This window comes from Zonotrichia albicollis, chromosome 11 (genome assembly GCF_047830755.1).
Source record: "Zonotrichia albicollis isolate bZonAlb1 chromosome 11, bZonAlb1.hap1, whole genome shotgun sequence".
Taxonomy (NCBI): Eukaryota; Metazoa; Chordata; class Aves; order Passeriformes; family Passerellidae; genus Zonotrichia; species Zonotrichia albicollis.
Window position 1 is genome coordinate 16,822,891 of NC_133829.1, and position 16,605 is coordinate 16,839,495.

General features: G+C 48.2%; 1 protein-coding gene across 5 annotated transcripts; it reads right to left on the reverse strand.

Moving 5' to 3' along the window:
* Positions 1–272: 272 nt before the first annotated feature.
* On the reverse strand, positions 273–16,566 carry PPCDC (phosphopantothenoylcysteine decarboxylase). Of its 5 annotated transcripts, none has more exons than XM_005487780.4 (6): positions 13,868–14,142; positions 12,080–12,244; positions 8,199–8,294; positions 5,834–5,962; positions 3,865–4,033; positions 273–888 (listed from the first exon to the last, which is right to left on the reverse strand). In XM_005487780.4, exons 2-6 carry the CDS (start codon positions 12,230–12,232, stop codon positions 803–805), a joined length of 633 nt encoding a protein of 210 aa, XP_005487837.2. In that variant the 5' UTR covers positions 12,233–12,244; positions 13,868–14,142; the 3' UTR covers positions 273–802. The 5 variants fall into 5 exon arrangements, with proteins under 5 accessions (XP_005487837.2, XP_005487838.2, XP_014123127.1 ...); XM_005487781.4 differs by having other exon boundaries at positions 13,878–14,141; XM_014267652.3 differs by lacking the exon at positions 3,865–4,033 and having other exon boundaries at positions 13,878–16,566.
* Positions 16,567–16,605: the final 39 nt, after the last annotated feature.

The window sequence follows — 16,605 nt, forward strand, 5'->3', positions numbered from 1 at the left end:
CATCAAAGGTGAAGTTTCACTTCATTCCCATGGGAAACACGGAGCCTTGGCTTTCCATGAGGGCCTGGCCTGCTTGTTTCCTGACTGGGGCACCCAGATGGGCAGGAGGCACTTTGCACTGAGGTTGATACCTGCATCCCTCTCCAGACAACAGCTACAAAAGGGCAAAAGGACTGCAGAGCTCCTTTCAGGCAATTTTTTCTCTGATAAAAACCCTAAGCAGACACAACTTAGCAAAGATATTGGTCAAAGCAGTTACAAGAGGCAACTCATCAGGGGAAGGATTAAAAACTCTTTTATTAAGTTCCCAGAGGGAAAATCTGTTTGGACAGTGACTCCTGCTGGGAGGAACATGCAGCCAGCACAGCTATGGACCAAGCTTTGGAGAGCAGGAATGGTCCAGGAGACACTTGCTAGAAGGGGCAGCAATGACCCTGCACCAGAATTTGCAGGGCCTTTTCCTCTTTAGAACCACAGGAGCTCAAACACCTTCTGCAGCCTGCCCAGAACAGAGCAGGTGTGAAGCACTGGGGGCTGAGCAGCCTCAGGAGCAGTTACTCCCAAAACACCACAGGGTTTTCCACACTAAAGCAGCACATTCTTGGCTCTGGTTTTTGAAAGTCTGTGGTGAGGTACCACAGTTCAGTTTGGCACCAGCTGGAAGAGAACCGTTGGCTCCTTCTGTTGGAGAGCAGCTCAAGGTATGCACGCCATGGTACCAGGGCAGCTGAGCCCAGCTTCCTGCTGGCTTTATCTCCAAACCATCAGGAAGGCACAAAACCACCATTTACATGCCAAAATATCAGCTCTGCCTTGGCACATCCCGTTCTTCAAGGATCTTTTTAACTCTTTCCACGATGGCCCACACTTCTGCCATGGCACCTCGGCCTGCAGGGCAAGAGCAAAAGCACACGGTGAAATCCAGGGTGGGGGCAACCTAAAGAAAATGTGCCAAGCAAAATTGCCTATCTCACCTCCTTTCTCCAGGGTATATTTCAATGCAAAATTATGTGGTTTCAGAATCTTTCTGAAATAGATTTTGCCTACACAAAAGACTTGACAAATCCATACCATTCCCATGGCTCTGCCTGGGAGAGAGGACCTCCATTAGAGAATGCTGTTGTGGGTTCCTACCAGACTTCTCCTGGGACTTGGAGAAGGCTGAGTGCTGGACAGAACAAAATGGAAAGGCCTTTCCTTTGGGCCTGGTGATCAGCCAGATGAACATCTAATCTATGTTGTGCTGCTGCTTTCCTTTGAAGCAATTTTAAACTCAGGTTCAGAATTTTAAAGCCTGAGATGATTAAATCACCTTGTCTAACCTTGTGTGCTCAGCTCAGCATTGGGAACTGAGGCCATTCACTCTTCTAATTTGCCTGGAGCCGAGGAAAGATGCTTCTCCCACAGGTATTTGTCTCTTGCAAGACTGAAAAGGAGTCTCTCTCTTGGTATTTTATCCTGCTGGCTAATTGATATCATAAATTACTGCTCAGCAGAAATTAGTTCTGGGAAATGTTGTTTTCATCTTTTTCAGACCTGTAAATCCCAGGATGTCTGGAGCACCCTGTGGACAAGCTGCAGGCAGATTTGGACCCTTCTGCTCTCCTAAGCTCAGGGAGAAGGGCTGCACCTGACAAGAGAAACTCCCTCTGCATGGTTGGGCAGAGCTACACCCTTCCAGAGCACTTCCAAGGCCTGCCTTCTTCCTCCCTCCACCATCCACTACTCCAACACCTCTGGCAATTCAGTGCTGGACTTTGAGGTTTAGCAAAGCAAACTCCTACAGCACAGCTCATGCCTACAGGTGGAAATTTGCCAGTGTGCCAGGCTCTAGAAATGCAGCCAAGCACAATGAAGACAATGGCAGTGTGGAAACTATCCAGTTAAAAAACTCAGTTTGGTATTCTAATTCTTTTAGCTGGACTTTCTGTCTAAACCCACACTTTACTAAAGGAGAAAAATTCATCAGATAAAACTCAGGGGCAGTAAGGATCTGCTGCATTTCAGGTGAGACCCAACCACACAGGGTGAGGAAGAGAAACCTCCTAGAGCAAAACAAACCACAACATCAACAGACAAAACTGAGTCTCTCCTGCACCACATGTGTGAGCTTTGCTACATGCTGCTTGTGTGGAAACCAGGGAAACCCCTGCGTGGATGGAAGCCACAAAACCAAAGTGAGTGTGGAAGAGGCTGTGGGGTGAAAGGCCTGAGAAAAGGGGAAGGGGTGAAAAAAATTCAGTCGTGGAGACAAGTTTAGTCTTCAGAGAGATGGAATCCATTAGTGCCCTGCCATAATTTCACTACAGGCTGCCAGGAGAAGTGCTGGTGTTTGCCATCAGGGAGATCTTGTTGGGAATTGACTCACGAGCACAAGTGGAGTCCAGTCAGATGAGGCTGCTCCTGCCATCCCTGCATCCCTCTCCTCCAAGCTCCTTCAGGAGTTTGCTCTCACAGCTGAGACAGCTGAGCTGGACATGAAGAAATTTGATGTCATCGTGTCTAAAATCCCAGTGGAAGGCTAATCATCTAGGATATTTCAACTGATGTCTCAGTTACTTGACTACACTTACCTAACTGTAAATATTTTTTAATTTTCAGTTCCAAAAGTACAAATGCATGGAGGCATTGCACCTACCTAAGGATTCCAAAACCAAGCCAGGCCTGGAATTTAACCACGAGGGACATTTTAACAGCCTGTCTTTGTCACAGACTCTTTATTGGACTGACAGGGTGGTTAAAATCCTGCTGGAGCCAGGGCTGTTACATAGAAGTAGGTGTAGGCTGTGGCTGGAACTAAGGCACGTTTTACAGAGATTTGCCCACTGAAATTTTAATAAAAAGCAAATCCATTCATCCAAGTGGTTTGTATCAAAACCCTTTCCAAAAGTCAAAATACCTCCAAGCAAGCTACTAAAACTCAAATGAGAGCATTATTTCTTAGCACTGCAAGCTAAATGTATTCAGTCTGCACTTCCTCCACACCCCTCTTTCACTTCACAGAACTCTGGAGTCAAAACCCCGAATCACAGATTGTTTGGGAGGCTGAAAAGTAACCCAGGCAACAACAACAACAAATGTTAAATGTGTGTCCAGCTACACCCCCAGCCACATCTGCAAAGGGCTTTTCTCACTGTCTGCACTCAGAGACAAGACTTAATCCCAGTGATGGAGCTGAGGTGTCACAGACATATTTTATGAAAAATCCTTTTGCTAGGATCTTTTTTCTCCTGAGAAGCTGAGAGGCCTGAAATGTAAACAATGATTATCTGCTGCTGTGGAATGCAACAGGTGGATCTGTGATTGGTCTCATAGAGTTGTTTTTAATTAATGGCCAATCACAGTCTGGCTGCCTCAGATTTTATTATCATTCCTTTCTATTCCTTGCTAGCCTTCTGATGAAATCTTTTCTTCTATTCTTTTAGTATAGTTTTAATATATAATTTTCTTTTAGTATAATATATATAATAAAATAATAAATCAGCCTTCTGAAACATGGAGTCAAGATTCCCATCTCTTCCCTCATCCTGGGACCCCTGCAAACACAGCCACACTGAGGCACAATGAAAACAGCCCCCAGTCCCAGCAGAGGGCAAAATCAGGACACCCAAATCCCAGGCTGGTAAATCACAGAACCTTCCTTCTCTTTGATGTCCTTTCCTCCTGAATGAGCATCTCTTCAGTATCAGGCTCAGCTGGAAGCTCTTAAGGCTATTTAAAAATTAATGATGAGGGATAACACAGGGCAAAGCTTCAGCTTGTTTGTACAAACCATGGCAGTTCAACATCTCTGTGGCCACATGGCAAAAGGCAGCACATCCCTCCAGGACAGGGAAAGGGGCAGGAGCCAGGAAAAGGACTGACCTTCATCTCCACACACCAGTTTCTTCACCACACAGGGGATCTCCGTGTAGCCAAAGGCCTTGAGCTGCTCCACGTGGCGAGCAGTGATGGGGTGCTCCCACATGGCCGTGTTCATGGCTGGGCAGAAGAGCAGGGGCTTGCTCAGGTCCCACGCACGGATCACACACGTCTGCAGGAGAAGCCATGGCAGGGCTGGGATCCCCTCACTCCTTCCCATCCCTCTGCTGCACCTTTCCAGCCTGGCTGCTGTTTTGTTAGCACAGCTGGGCTAACCCATGGGCTGGGATCTCCTCACTCCTTCCCATCCCTCTGCTGCACCTTTCCAGCCTGGCTGTTTTGTCAGCACAGCTGGGCTAACCCATGGGCTGGGATGAATTTGTAGCACATTCCAGCCAAGCTCATCTCTGACAGGCAGGAAAGATGAGGGAGGCCAGGCAGAGGATAAATCCCACCCTGCTCCAGGCAGCAGCCCAGGCTGGAGCAAAGCAAGCTGGAAGAGGATGTGTACAGACTGTGAGATACAGAGGAGCTGAGAGGTGGCCACAGATCTTACTGACTACAAAGACACCCCCAGGGCAACACTTCAGATAACAAAGCTGAACACTGAAAGTTGGCAATGAGTCTTTCTGACATGAAATGCCAGCTGGATCCATAACTCCCTGTAAGGGAAGCAGTGCTGCTTCCAGGATACAACAGAGGAGAGCACGAGCACATATGGGCTGCTGCAGGAGATGCTGGCAGGTTACAAGGCATCTGGCAGCTCCTGTGTGCTACAGGCAATCAAATCTGACTCCTCAGCACTTCCAGATATCCCAGGATCACCTCATCCCCTTGGAAAGATAATGCTGGTTGTTCTTAGTGCAATGTCCATTGGATTCCCCAGGCCTTGCAGCATTTCAAACAAAGGAGCTTCCAAGGGAGCAGCTCTGATCACAGAGTCCTTACAGGAACCCTGCCCATCCTTTTTTGTACCCTGTGACTTGAACCCTTCCCAGCACAAGGAAATCTGATGGAATCTGTTCTGAACTGCCAACCAGCACCTCCAGCACTCACTTCCCTTTCCTGGAGCTGCCTCTTCCCTCCACAAGGCTCTCAAAGATTGGCAGGAGCCTGTGAAGCCACACATCCCTGACATCCACCCTGAGCTCTCTCCTCAGCACACCCACAAGGGACCCAGAAGGACAAGACATTGCTTGTCCCTCCCACAGCTCCTTCTGGCTTCTCTCAGATCCCCAGTGATCTGCTCTGGGTGGATTTTGTTCATTTATATGCATTTCTTACCCAAAAGGCTGTAGGTCACGCAGATCTGCAGCTTCCTGAGATCTTTCGTGTGGTTAATGCCTGGCCACAAACTATTCAGCCCCACTGAAGGTCCCCAGCACCCAACAGAGAAGCACACTCCCTTTAAATACACTTTCTGATTAGGCTGAAGAGCTCAAGAGCCCTTTAAATACCAAAAAACAAGCCTGAACAAGCAAAATCCTCTGTAGCTGAGGCTGGGAGGTAAGTGGGCACGAGCATGTTTGAAAGTCTGTGCTATGTTAGGTGAGGGAGGTGGTGAAGTAGCAGGAAGTAAACAGTTTTATCTGATCTCACAGGTGTCTTTCCAGATTGCATTGAAAAAAAATGTAGAGGAACTCAAAAGGGAGTGAGTGTGTGTTTGTGTGTACGAGTGACAGAGAGGATGGAGGCACAAAGAAATACCACTCTCTAGAAAAAGCAGGGAACACAAAGCAGGGCTGGGAAATGAGATGAGAGACTGAGAGAGCTGAGGAATGGGAATAGATTTCAGGGAAGGAAGGAGAAGGAGCAGGGAACCATGCTGGGGAAGAGAGACAAGCAGATGAAAGGGGAGCAGAACGTGCAAATCTCACTGGTGGTGATGGTGCAGAAGCACCAAGGCTCCACGGAGGCGAGGTCAGGCAGTGCTGAGGGGTGGCAGCAGAGCAGGCAGAGCCTGGGTACTCACCAGCAGGTTGTCACAGATGCCATTGGCGACCTTTGCCAGTGTGTTGGCATCCAGAGGTGCCACCACCATGAGGTCAGCCCAGCGCCGGAGCTCGATGTGCAGGACGGGGTCCGAGCGGCCCTTCCACAGCTGTGGGGGACACCAAACCCTCACACTCCTCATCATCCCACCCAGGAACCACAATTCCTATGGAATTCCTATGGAATTCCTGTGGGATTATGCTTATGGAATTTAAGGGATGGCAGTGGATTGGTGGATGGGGGATCCTTTCCCCACAAGACAATTCCCACATGTGACAACCACAGGTTTCACCTCACAGCAAAGAGCTGTGCCCATCCATGCATTCCTTAGCTTTGTAATTATTCCTAAGAGCTCCATCCCTCAGCCAGCTGAGCCAGGCAGGCCCAAACCAGGGGTACATTTCCTGAAGAACCCATGTAATTTATAAGTTTCACATAGAAGTGAAGCTGCCCACTGGTTTCTCACAAGGTACAGACCTCTAAATGAACATGTCACTTTTAATTAGGATGCACAACCCTACTCACACTCAAAGCAGCAAAGGGAACTCTCCTAAGTCCTGCAGGGACAGTGTCCTGTTGCCCTTCTCCACGATGGATGAGGTTTATCCAGTTTGGCACTTCTCTCTTGGCTCTCTGAATCACAGAATGGTTTGGGCTGGGAGGGACCTTAAAGCTCACCTTGTCCCATGGGCAGGGACACCTTCCACTTGACCAGGTTGCTCCAAGGCCCATCCCACCCCTGAACACTTCCAGGGATGGGGCAGCCACAGCTTCTCCTTGACACAATCTTTAATGAATATTTCTACTATCTCTAAAGCCCTGAGTTGCTCAAGAGAACCCTGGTCTTAAGAGCTCATTTAACTGGCAAATAGCCCTGAGAAGCAGCAAACAGCATCAGGTGCTTATTCCCCAGAGGAGACCCAACCACAGGCCAGCATGGGCTGTGTCAGGGCCACAAACTGCTCCTCCTCTGAGTCACGGGAAGCCACAACAAAAAGGCAGCACCTGAAAAGCTGGGGCTTCCTGAACACCTTTCCACCTCCTCCACTCACTTCTATCCTTTCTGGTCCTGTTATTGTCAGAGTGAAGGCTCTCACAAGAGATGCTGAGCAGGCTGTCACACTGAGCCCAGAGAAGGCCATCAAGCTGGTCAGAGGGATGGAGCAGCTCTCCCATGAGGAAAGGCTGACAGAGCTGGCAGTGTTCAGCCTGGAGAAGAGAAGGAAGGCTTTGGGATGGCCTCATTGTCTCCTTCCAGTGCCTGAAGGAGCCAGCAAGATAGAGGGAGGTTATTTACAAGGGCCTAGAGCAACAGGACAAGGGGAAATGGCTTCCAGCTGCCAGAGGGCAGGGTTAGATGGGATATTGGAAGAAATTGCTCCCTGTGAGGGTGCTAAGGACCTGGCACAGGTTGCCCAGAGAATCTGTGGCTGCACCATCCCTGGAAATGTTCCAGGCCAAGTTGGATGGGGCTTGGAGCAACCTGGTATAGTGGAAAGTGTCCCTGCCCATGGCAGAGGGTGGAACTGGATGAGTTTGAAGTCCCTTCCAAGCCAAACCATTCTGTGATTATTTCCCACCACAAGGGCTCTGTGCCTGCTCTCCAGTGTGCCAGCAAACCTCAAACCCTGACCTGCAGCCCTTCCATCACCCCACTTCCTCAGAAACAACTGCCTGAGGCTGTAGCACCTTGGGATCCAGTAGGTATCCACCAATCCCTGAGAGCAGCCAGAAAGTTTCCTGGCTGTTGTCACTGGCGTGTTTCTATCCACTTAAAAGTGATGCCCACGTGTGAGCAGCAATAGGGGTAAGGAGAGAGCACCTTGTGCTCAGATCAGCACTGCAAAGCAGGGATGAAATGTATGGAAAAACAAATCTTGATGCTTGTACAACAAACCTCTTCATACTCAAGGAGTCTCAAAGTGTGTCAGTAAAACTGCAGTCAGGAGAAAAAGCCATTTCACAGGGAGCAGAGATGTTCACAGCCCTGACAGCTGAGCTAAGGAGAACGGAGCTGCTGCCTGCGTGACAAGTATGACTCATGACAAGCACCAAACTTGCTCACCATGGCTCTGCAGTGGCTGCCTTGACATTTCCTGACACTCACAGCAGCTGAGCCCAGGGTGGAGAGAGTCCACCCTGCCCTCCCTGCCTACTGCAGGACAAGATCCTGCACTGCATCAGGGCAGCCTCTCTCTTCCTCCTCCTTTAGAGCACGTTCTCCAAAAGCCACATTCCAAACTAGACCAAGGAGTGAATCTTGGCTCAGGTTTAAAAAAAGAACTAAGTGTGGTTTCTTGCAAGAAAACTTAAGAGGAATGCTTCTATTTGCAAGGACAACTCACCTGCCACTCCTCTTCATCACCATAGAGGGCCACAGGAATCTCCTGGGCATTGTAGAAATGTTTTGCTCTCTCAGTAGTGACCACCTTCACCTCGAGCTAAGCAGAAAGGAAAAGACCACTGGTTACACTTGAGAATTCTGAAGGTTTTGTGGCTTCTCAAAGAACTTCCCCTATTCACAGCTGAAATGCCAGGCCACCACAGGCATCTGAAGGAGCCAGAAACTCATTTCATGTCTACCTAAAAAAGACAAATCCTCACCTGCCAAGTGCAAGGGAAAACTTCAGTGCAGCTGTGTCCATAGCACAGGGTTTCTGTGCAGACTGAGTGAACACATGAGGGTTCCCTCTGAAATCTCAGATAAACCTGCAAAGCCACTGGAACCTTCATTTATTGAGGAAAGCCTATCCCATCCTTCAGGTGTTTATCTGGCACACACTTACAAAAGGTGCTAAGGTGAACCTCTCGTTTCCTCCTGCAGAAATCTTCCCAAGTGGAAAATTTTCTGTTTTCTGTGTCCTGCAGCTCTGATAATGTTGCCAACAGCTCCTGCCACAGGCAGTGAACCAGAGGTGACCTCCACATGTCAGGGTCAGCCAGTGCCAGCTCTGCATGCCCTGACAGCCCATGTGGGACATGGAGCTGAATTTCCAGCTGCAATTCCTCCCAAGGATGTTCCTTAAACCCATCAACATCAAAACACATGGATGGGAGCACTCTGAAGAGTGGTAATGAGGAAGATGAACTTCAGGCTGCTGATTACAGTGAAAAATACCACTTTTCCATGGTATTGGCTACTACCTGCTCCTTCCAGCAGCTCCCAGAAGCCACTGCATATTCTATTGATCTGACAGTGAAATGGGGAGAAATCAGCCCCACCAGCAGCTCCCTCCTTTTAGAAAACAGTGCCTTGAGGAGGCACTTGGTGTGTGCACTCCTTGCTACAATCAACTGCTGGAAACCTCCAAGCTCCAAGAAGTTCTCTGCAACAGCAGCAGTGATGTGACAGCACATGAATCCAGCTCCCAGCACCATTTATTCCACTGGGAACCAGGCAGTGCTGGCTCCTTACATCCTATGAGATTAGAATAACAGCTGGGAGCAGTGGAAAACCCCAGCCTCAGCATATTGTGGCCACTGGTAATTTCCCCCAATTTCTGAAGGATAACACAGCTGCACAACACATTTTTGGTACTGTACATTTGCTTTTCTGCCTCTTCTAAATGTCTGTTTTTCTTGAAACACCTCTGACTGGGAATGCCAGGTGTTCATAGTGTTTTTGAGCATGAAGATCACACTCCCAGGCATTAGCTAAGTGTATTATTTCCATGCTAACCTCACCTCACAGGAAGCTGCTCGAGCCAAGCAGCGACACCCACAAAGGTGCTATCGCTGTGCCGCAGGCTCCGGGTGAGGTGTTAACCTCAGTCTGCAAAAAATTTGTTTAATTATTTCTTTATCTGGGGGGTTTGAAGGCCACTGTGCAATCTGAAGGAGATGGCTGCTCTCTGAAATGCTGCCATCGAAAAAAATATTTATTTCTTCCAAGCATAAGCTCAGGACTAGGGAAGAGTTCTGGCTGTTGAGCGCTGCATTCAACCATTCCAGGGCAGAACATTCCAGAGGGATGTTGAAGGAGTCTGAGTGCTGAAATCCCACCAGCCCCCAAGAAAGTTGTTCTGTGAGTTAAATATTCCCCCTAATGAAGGTTTTCTGCTGGGGTGGGCTCCTGGTTCCCTCAAGTCCCTCCAGGTAGACTGGGAAGAGCCCAGTGCTCTCAGGATTACCTCAGCCTGCATAGTTTATTCTATTTACCTGGCACACCCTCTGTTTGTCTGTGGATATCTTCAGCAGCAAAGGCAGTTTGGCCACACTCAAACTCCCTCACTGGAGACAGTTTAGATTAGTTAAAGGGCTTTGGCTTAAGCCAAATCTCCAAAACAAACTTTACCACAAAGCCCATGTTCAGGCAACACTGCTGGTCTCTGATAGAGGATTCTCCTGGCACAGCCCTTCCAGGGGAAGGAGGTGCACGTGGCTATTTTATTTTTAATGGCTTTCTCAGGTCTGACAGCAAAATCTTCCCAGACAGCCTGAGCACACGAGCTCCTCTGTTAAATGGCACCCACAGGCTGAGGCAGCACGATGAAGTGACAGGGTGGGATTTAAGCCTGAAGTCCAGGTGACATCCTGGAGCTTCAAGAGCAAAAACATTTTGCCCACCAAAAAGTCTGTCCTTGCCTTTCTTTAAGCTAAGATCACAGATTGGTTTGGCTTAGAAAGGAAATTAAAGGTGGTCCAGTGCCACCCCCTGCCATGGCAGGGACACCTTCCACTATCCCAGGGAGCTCCAAGCCCTGTCCAACCTGGCCTGGGACACTGCCAGGACAAGTCAAGGACAATTCAAGCAAGAGGCAGTGAGCTGTCACATCCCCTGGCACCACTGAGGAGGTGTTAAAGTTTAATGAGCAGCAAAATCACTCTGCCAAGTCCTTCACCACAGAGCATTTCAGGCAAAACATCCATTTAAACTAACCACTCTGGTTGCAAGCCTGTGACCACATCTCCTCTGCTATCAAAGCCATATTCTGCTCCTGCCCTGCCTGCTTTGTAAAGTTCTGCTCCAGCAGTAAAGAAATTGATGCAACAGCCTGCTGCAGGATCAATAAATGCCATGGCAAAGTTGCACTGACTCAGCAGGCCCTGAAATCACAGCAGAAATAAGTAAATAACTTTGATTAATAAGCTTTTAAAAACTCCTGGATGTCTCACTTTTGCTTTTTCTGCCCTAAAACCAGCGACCACAAAGTCTGCACTGGATGCCACAGACCTCTGGGGCTGCACAGGGAGTTTGAGTGCAGCTGTCTGCAGCTTTTAATTATGAAACAAACACTCAGAGAGAAGCAAAGGGTTTGAGCCAGGTTCCTACCACGGGTCATTTGCACAGAAGGATGTCCCAAGCTCCAGGAGCAATGAAAAATGGACAATAGCCAAGCTAATCCAAGAGGGAGAGGATTAGAAGATCTCTGGCTCTGGGTCAGTCACCCTTAATATCATTTTTCTTTGTCTTTATTTCAGGCTGGGACCTTTGACCTCACTAATCACATCAGGCCAAGTCATAAATTAACTGAGGCCTCCCTTTGCCTCACCTCCAGCTCCCTTCCCAGCTTGGGTGACAACACCAAGCAGATCAACCAGCACCTCCTCTGCCTCTACTGACTGTTCCCACAAGGTACAGCCTCCCAAAGGAAATTCATGCAGCAATCTCATCAATAAATCTGCACATTTCACTGCACCCCTCTTGCCCCTGCCACTCTTTTCTTTCATTGCTCCAAAATATTTATTTCTTTTCTAAAAACCTAAAAGTTTTCCATGTTTAGCTTTATCCTACAGCAAAATTAGCACATTTCCCTCCCTGATCAGGCACCAGTGGCCCCTGCTGGGCACCTCTGTTATTCCAGACAACAAATAGCAAAAAAATACTACACAAACACATATAGCAGCTTGTGTTCTCCATTTCTGCTTTTACAAGGTCTGTTTTCCCTTTCTGGATCACATTTGAAAAAGCCATATCCCACCCATGGGAAAACTGCAATACCCTGGAGATTTCAGATTTCAGAAGCATCACCTCTGTCTGCAACCATGTTTGATAACTTGACTGACAAGGACAAACTCCAGAAAAAAACAAAACACCCAAAGTAAAGATTGTTTCAAGGATGAAATGGTAAGAAAGAAAAAAAAAATTAAAAAACAGGTGGAATTCTCTTCAGAGACATTTTTGAACTAAGAGACCCCCAAGGAGGAACTTGTTATTTCAGCAGAAGGCAGAGTGAGCACTCCCCAAAACCAGGGTAACTCCAACTCCACCAAGAGCTTCACTCACCGCAGGGATTTTCAGCAATTCTGCCACCAGCAGGGGCAGCTTGAGGGCAGCCACGCTTCCAGTCACTCCCAGCAGCACGTGGAACTTTTCCTGTGCCACAGATGAGCTGTTTCCTGCAGGAATGCCTGGCTCTGGCAGGGAGATGGGCTCCATGCTCCAATCCAGCTGTGCAGGCACAGGGAAACAGAGACACTGAGCTAACACAGCTCCAACCCCAACACATTCCCAAAAAGGGGGCTCTCACCTGGACTCTGCAGGACCCACAAAGATGGGATGGCTCTGGGTCACCCCCCAAATGTCACCCATCCCACAGGGATTACAGAACTTTAAGGGCAGCTCAATGTTTAATTACATTTTCCTCTCAGATACTGGAAACAGACTCCTAAACCTTGAGCAGATAGGCCACAAAAGCACCCTGGTAAAATCCATACCCTCCAAAATTAACACCCCCACATGTTGAACGTGGTCCAGAATTTAGAGCAGATAAATAAATCAATTTGGGATAAAATTTTACACCAAGTTCTCTAAAGGCAAACAAACCCCTGCTGAGATGCTTTCCCTCTGCACTCTCTGGTGATTAATAAATGCACAGAGATGTCTTAATAATTAAAAATGTGGGGCCTCACTGCATGCACAACCATCTTGTTTCCCACTGTGTCCCTAAATATTAACAGCAGCATGAGAAATAATTCCCTAGCAGCTCTAATTCAGCTCTGCTGCTTCCTCCTGGCCTCCCCATGCTGCTGCCACTGATAAAAACCAGAAATTAATGTTTTGGTAGGGAAACTGACACAAGTATCTCAAATATAATCAATTAATGATTAAGCAGCAAAAAGCAAATTCAGCTCTTGAGAAATCACTACAACCAGTAAAGCCTGTTCCATTTTAGTGATGTCCTTGTTGTTCAAACTGTTTGGAATCACTTTGGGTGGAAAGAAGATGGACACAGGCTGTCCTGATTTTTGGGAAAATTTGGAGGTTAGAGAGAGGAATTTCAGAGCCCGGTTTGGGTTGGAAGGGAAATTAAGTGACCAAACCCTACCCCTGCCATGGGCAGGGACACTTTCCACTAAAAACCCAATTCCAGCTTTGCTGATTAGCAAGGGTAATTAAGAGGTGGCAGGACACTGGCTGAGAGATTTTAATGCTACCACCACGTTTCACATATTTATCTATATCTAATTAAAATCAGATTATTATTATTTATAAATAACTTAAATTATTATTTAAAGCATCCCTAGGATGTTCTCAAAGTGTCCACAATTAATTCCACCAAAGCACCCACAAATTAAGAGGTGAGGAAATGTAGCAGGACATTGGCTGAGAGATTTTAATGCTATCACCATGCTTCGCATATTTATCTATATCTAATTAAAATCAGATTATCATGATGATTATTTATAAATAATTCAAATTATTATCTATTTAAAGCACCCTTAGGATGTTTCCAATTAATTCCACCGAAGCATCTACAAATTAAAGCCTGGGTATTAAAAAGTAAATTTTTAAGCAGGAAATTTTCAAAATGCTTATAAATTATAATGACAAAAAGGATAAAAATGATAAAATTATAGAACAATTATTAAAATGGTAAAATAATGATAAATACGGTAAAACAACGGTAAAAAGTGAAAATTTTAAATGGTACAAATGTAAAAAGAGCGGCAAAAATAGCAAAATAGTGGTAAAAATATAAAATAACGGCAAAATATTATAGTAAAAGCTGTATGTATAATAATATATGTAACATAACGATTAAAAAAGTGCTGGGGCGCGCTTTCCTCTTACCCAAACACACCTGTGGGGAAGCAGCCACCAGAAAACAAGCAATTTACAGGCCCTTAAGGGTTCATTAAATCGACTTTTAATGCGGTAGCGGTGCTGAAAAAGGCTCCAAAAGGCCGCAGAGCAGCACCGAGAAGCCGCGGGGACCCTCAGAAGGTGACAAACAGCGCCCCGACACCGCTCCGGGCAGGGCCGGGAGGGGAGCGGGGCCGTGAGAGCAGCGGGAGGACCGGAACTGCGGGGTACCGGGAGCCGGGGCACACACAGCGCTGATTGGTGAGCGCTGCTCCCGCCCTCGGCGCTGATTGGAGCGCGCTACTCCGCCCTCAGCGCTGATTGGTGCGCGCTGCTCCTGCCCTCAGCGCTGATTAGTACGCGCTGCTCCCGCCCTCGATACTGATTGGTGCGGGCAGCGCGCGCGGTCAGCCGGAGGAAGGGGTGTCATGGCGGCCCCTCACGGCCCCGTCCGGATTTATGGCGGCTGGGCTGTCACCCGCGACGGTTCTGTGCCATTCTATGCCCCCGTGGTGCCTACGCGGCGGATCTCGCCGAGGGCAAGCGGGTGGCTTCAGGCTGCTCAGGAAGCAGTCTTAACTGGGATTGTGGCTCGGTTTTGGAATGTAACAAAAGCCAAAGAAACTCGGTGTAGAAGGCGTGTGGGTAACGGGGTCGAGGAGAAGAGGGCCTGAGGGCCCCTCAAGTGAAAGGGGTGATATCTGAGCTTGGAAAGTGCTAGAGATCAGGAGTGAAACCTTTCCTATGGGATTCAGGGCAGCCTCACAGAGCTGGCAGGGGAAAGTGCATTAAAGGACCCAGTGTTCATTGTCTGAGACACAGACAGGATGAGGGGAATGGCTTCCCATGCCAGAGGGCAGGGTTCGGTGGGATACTGGGAAGCAATTGTGCCCTGGCAGAGGGTCCCCTGTGGCTGCCCCTGGATCCCTGGAAGTGTCCAGGGCCAGGCTGGACAGGGCTTGGAGCAGCCTGGGAAGTGGAAGGTGTCGCTGCTGGAGGAGCTGTAAGGTCCCTTCCCACCCAAACCACCCCATGATTATGTGGGCACGACAGACTTGGGGCAGCCCGTGGTGCAGATCCAGCTCAAAAGCAGCAGATATTTGGACATCCGTCTGATATTGGCTACAAACAAGCAGCAAGGCCAGCAAGAGGCAGAGAGAGCTGTGCTCTGCAGGATGTGGAAGGTGACAGGGACGCTTCAGGAGAAGCCCAGGTGTGTTTTATGAGAAGCCTCTTGCCCAGCAGCAGGAACAGCCCATCTCTCCCACCCTGTGGGCTTCAGGAGCACCACACTTTGATCACACCCACATCAGCCCCATCTGGAGCAGGGACAGCTTACAAATAACCGAGGTGAGAACGAGGGGTCAAGTTTCCCACCAGGCTGGAGCCATGGGGGCCACATTTCAGCGCTCACACACTCAGGAGACACATCGGAGAGGAGGGTTAGGTGCTGAAGCAATGTCTGTTAGTTACAGCTCGTTACAGTTATTATTGATGCATCTTATTGTCAATGCAAGAGGTGAAGTCACTTAATCCATCATTTCTCAGACACGGATGACAGAGCACGTGGTTTGGCAGAGTAAGTTTTAGGCGAGCTAGAAATGGATTGCACAATATTTAAACCTGATTAAGTACATAATAGGCTTAGCAAAGGATTACTTTTCTCCTGACATTTTATACATAAATATACACACACACACACACACACACACACAGAGACAGGCATTTTATCAGTAGCTGCATTTTAGTCTGGTCAAGAGACGACTGCCTATTGCAGAATGACTGGAGTGACACCCTTAAAAAGGAAACTAGTCTTGGTGTGCTTTGCTGGAGAAGGTCCTTTTTGGGGTGATTCTCAGGGGTAGGGGTCACATCCAAGCATCACTGGAGGGGACAGATACGGGGCTGGGGACTCGCACAGTCCTGGCTGGTGGCACACTGAGCTCCTTCCCTGGGCCAGGCAGGAGATACTGGAGCCAAAGGGCTGGATTGGATTCTGTTTGGGCTGCTTTTCGAGGACTTGGAGAAAAATTTGGCTTATTTAAAGTGCATTTAGAGTTGAAAAGCATCTCAGAGAAGTAGCTTTCCCTACTCCTGCCCTGCAGCATCCATCCCATTTATGCTCCCACTCATTATCTTTTCAAGGGTGTGCCAGTCACCTTCCCCAAGAAGTGTTGGTCTGAGCTCAGCTGCCTCCTGCTAGGGTGCAGGATCATTATTTAATGTCAAACATCCCCAAATTGGGCAGGGATTTGGGCCTGACAGGGATTTCTGCACCAGGAAAACACAGGGCCACATCTCACCATGCTTTTCAGGAGTGCAAGTGAGCAGGAGTCCTTCCCTCCAGCCTGGAGGTTTCCTTAAGAGATTAAATTAGCACAAACCTCCAAAGCTAACGGGGACAAACCTTGGCCTGGCTATTTCCATGAGCAGGGAGACTGCTTGGATGTGCTGGGATTCGGGGTGGCAAGATTTGACCCGCAGCCTTGCCCGAGTGTCAGTCCTCTGAGGAACGCTCTGTCGCTTTTACAGCTGCTTTTCAGAACAGAAGCCTTTAAAAAGAACAGACTCAGGATGCAGAATCTGGAATGGGATGGTTGTATCCCACAGGGAAAACCTGTCCTTGCTCCCCAACACACACACACATGCACACACACACACTGGTCCTCCACGTTGAAGTGTAAACTACTCACAACACCACACACTGAGAGAAGTTGTAGATCCTG

What these genes read in the sequence shown, in the direction of transcription:
- PPCDC (XM_005487780.4), bottom strand. Translation starts at nt 12,232, where the DNA reads ATGGAGCCCATCTCCCTGCCAGAGCCAGGCATTCCTGCAGGAAACAGC. An exon ending in GTGATGAAGAGGAGTGGCAG is followed by an intron (nt 5,963 to 8,198) that starts GTGAGTTGTCCT and finishes TGTCCCCCACAG; the next exon opens with CTGTGGAAGGGCCGCTCGGA. An exon ending in GCATCTGTGACAACCTGCTG is followed by an intron (nt 4,034 to 5,833) that starts GTGAGTACCCAG and finishes CTTCTCCTGCAG; the next exon opens with ACGTGTGTGATCCGTGCGTG.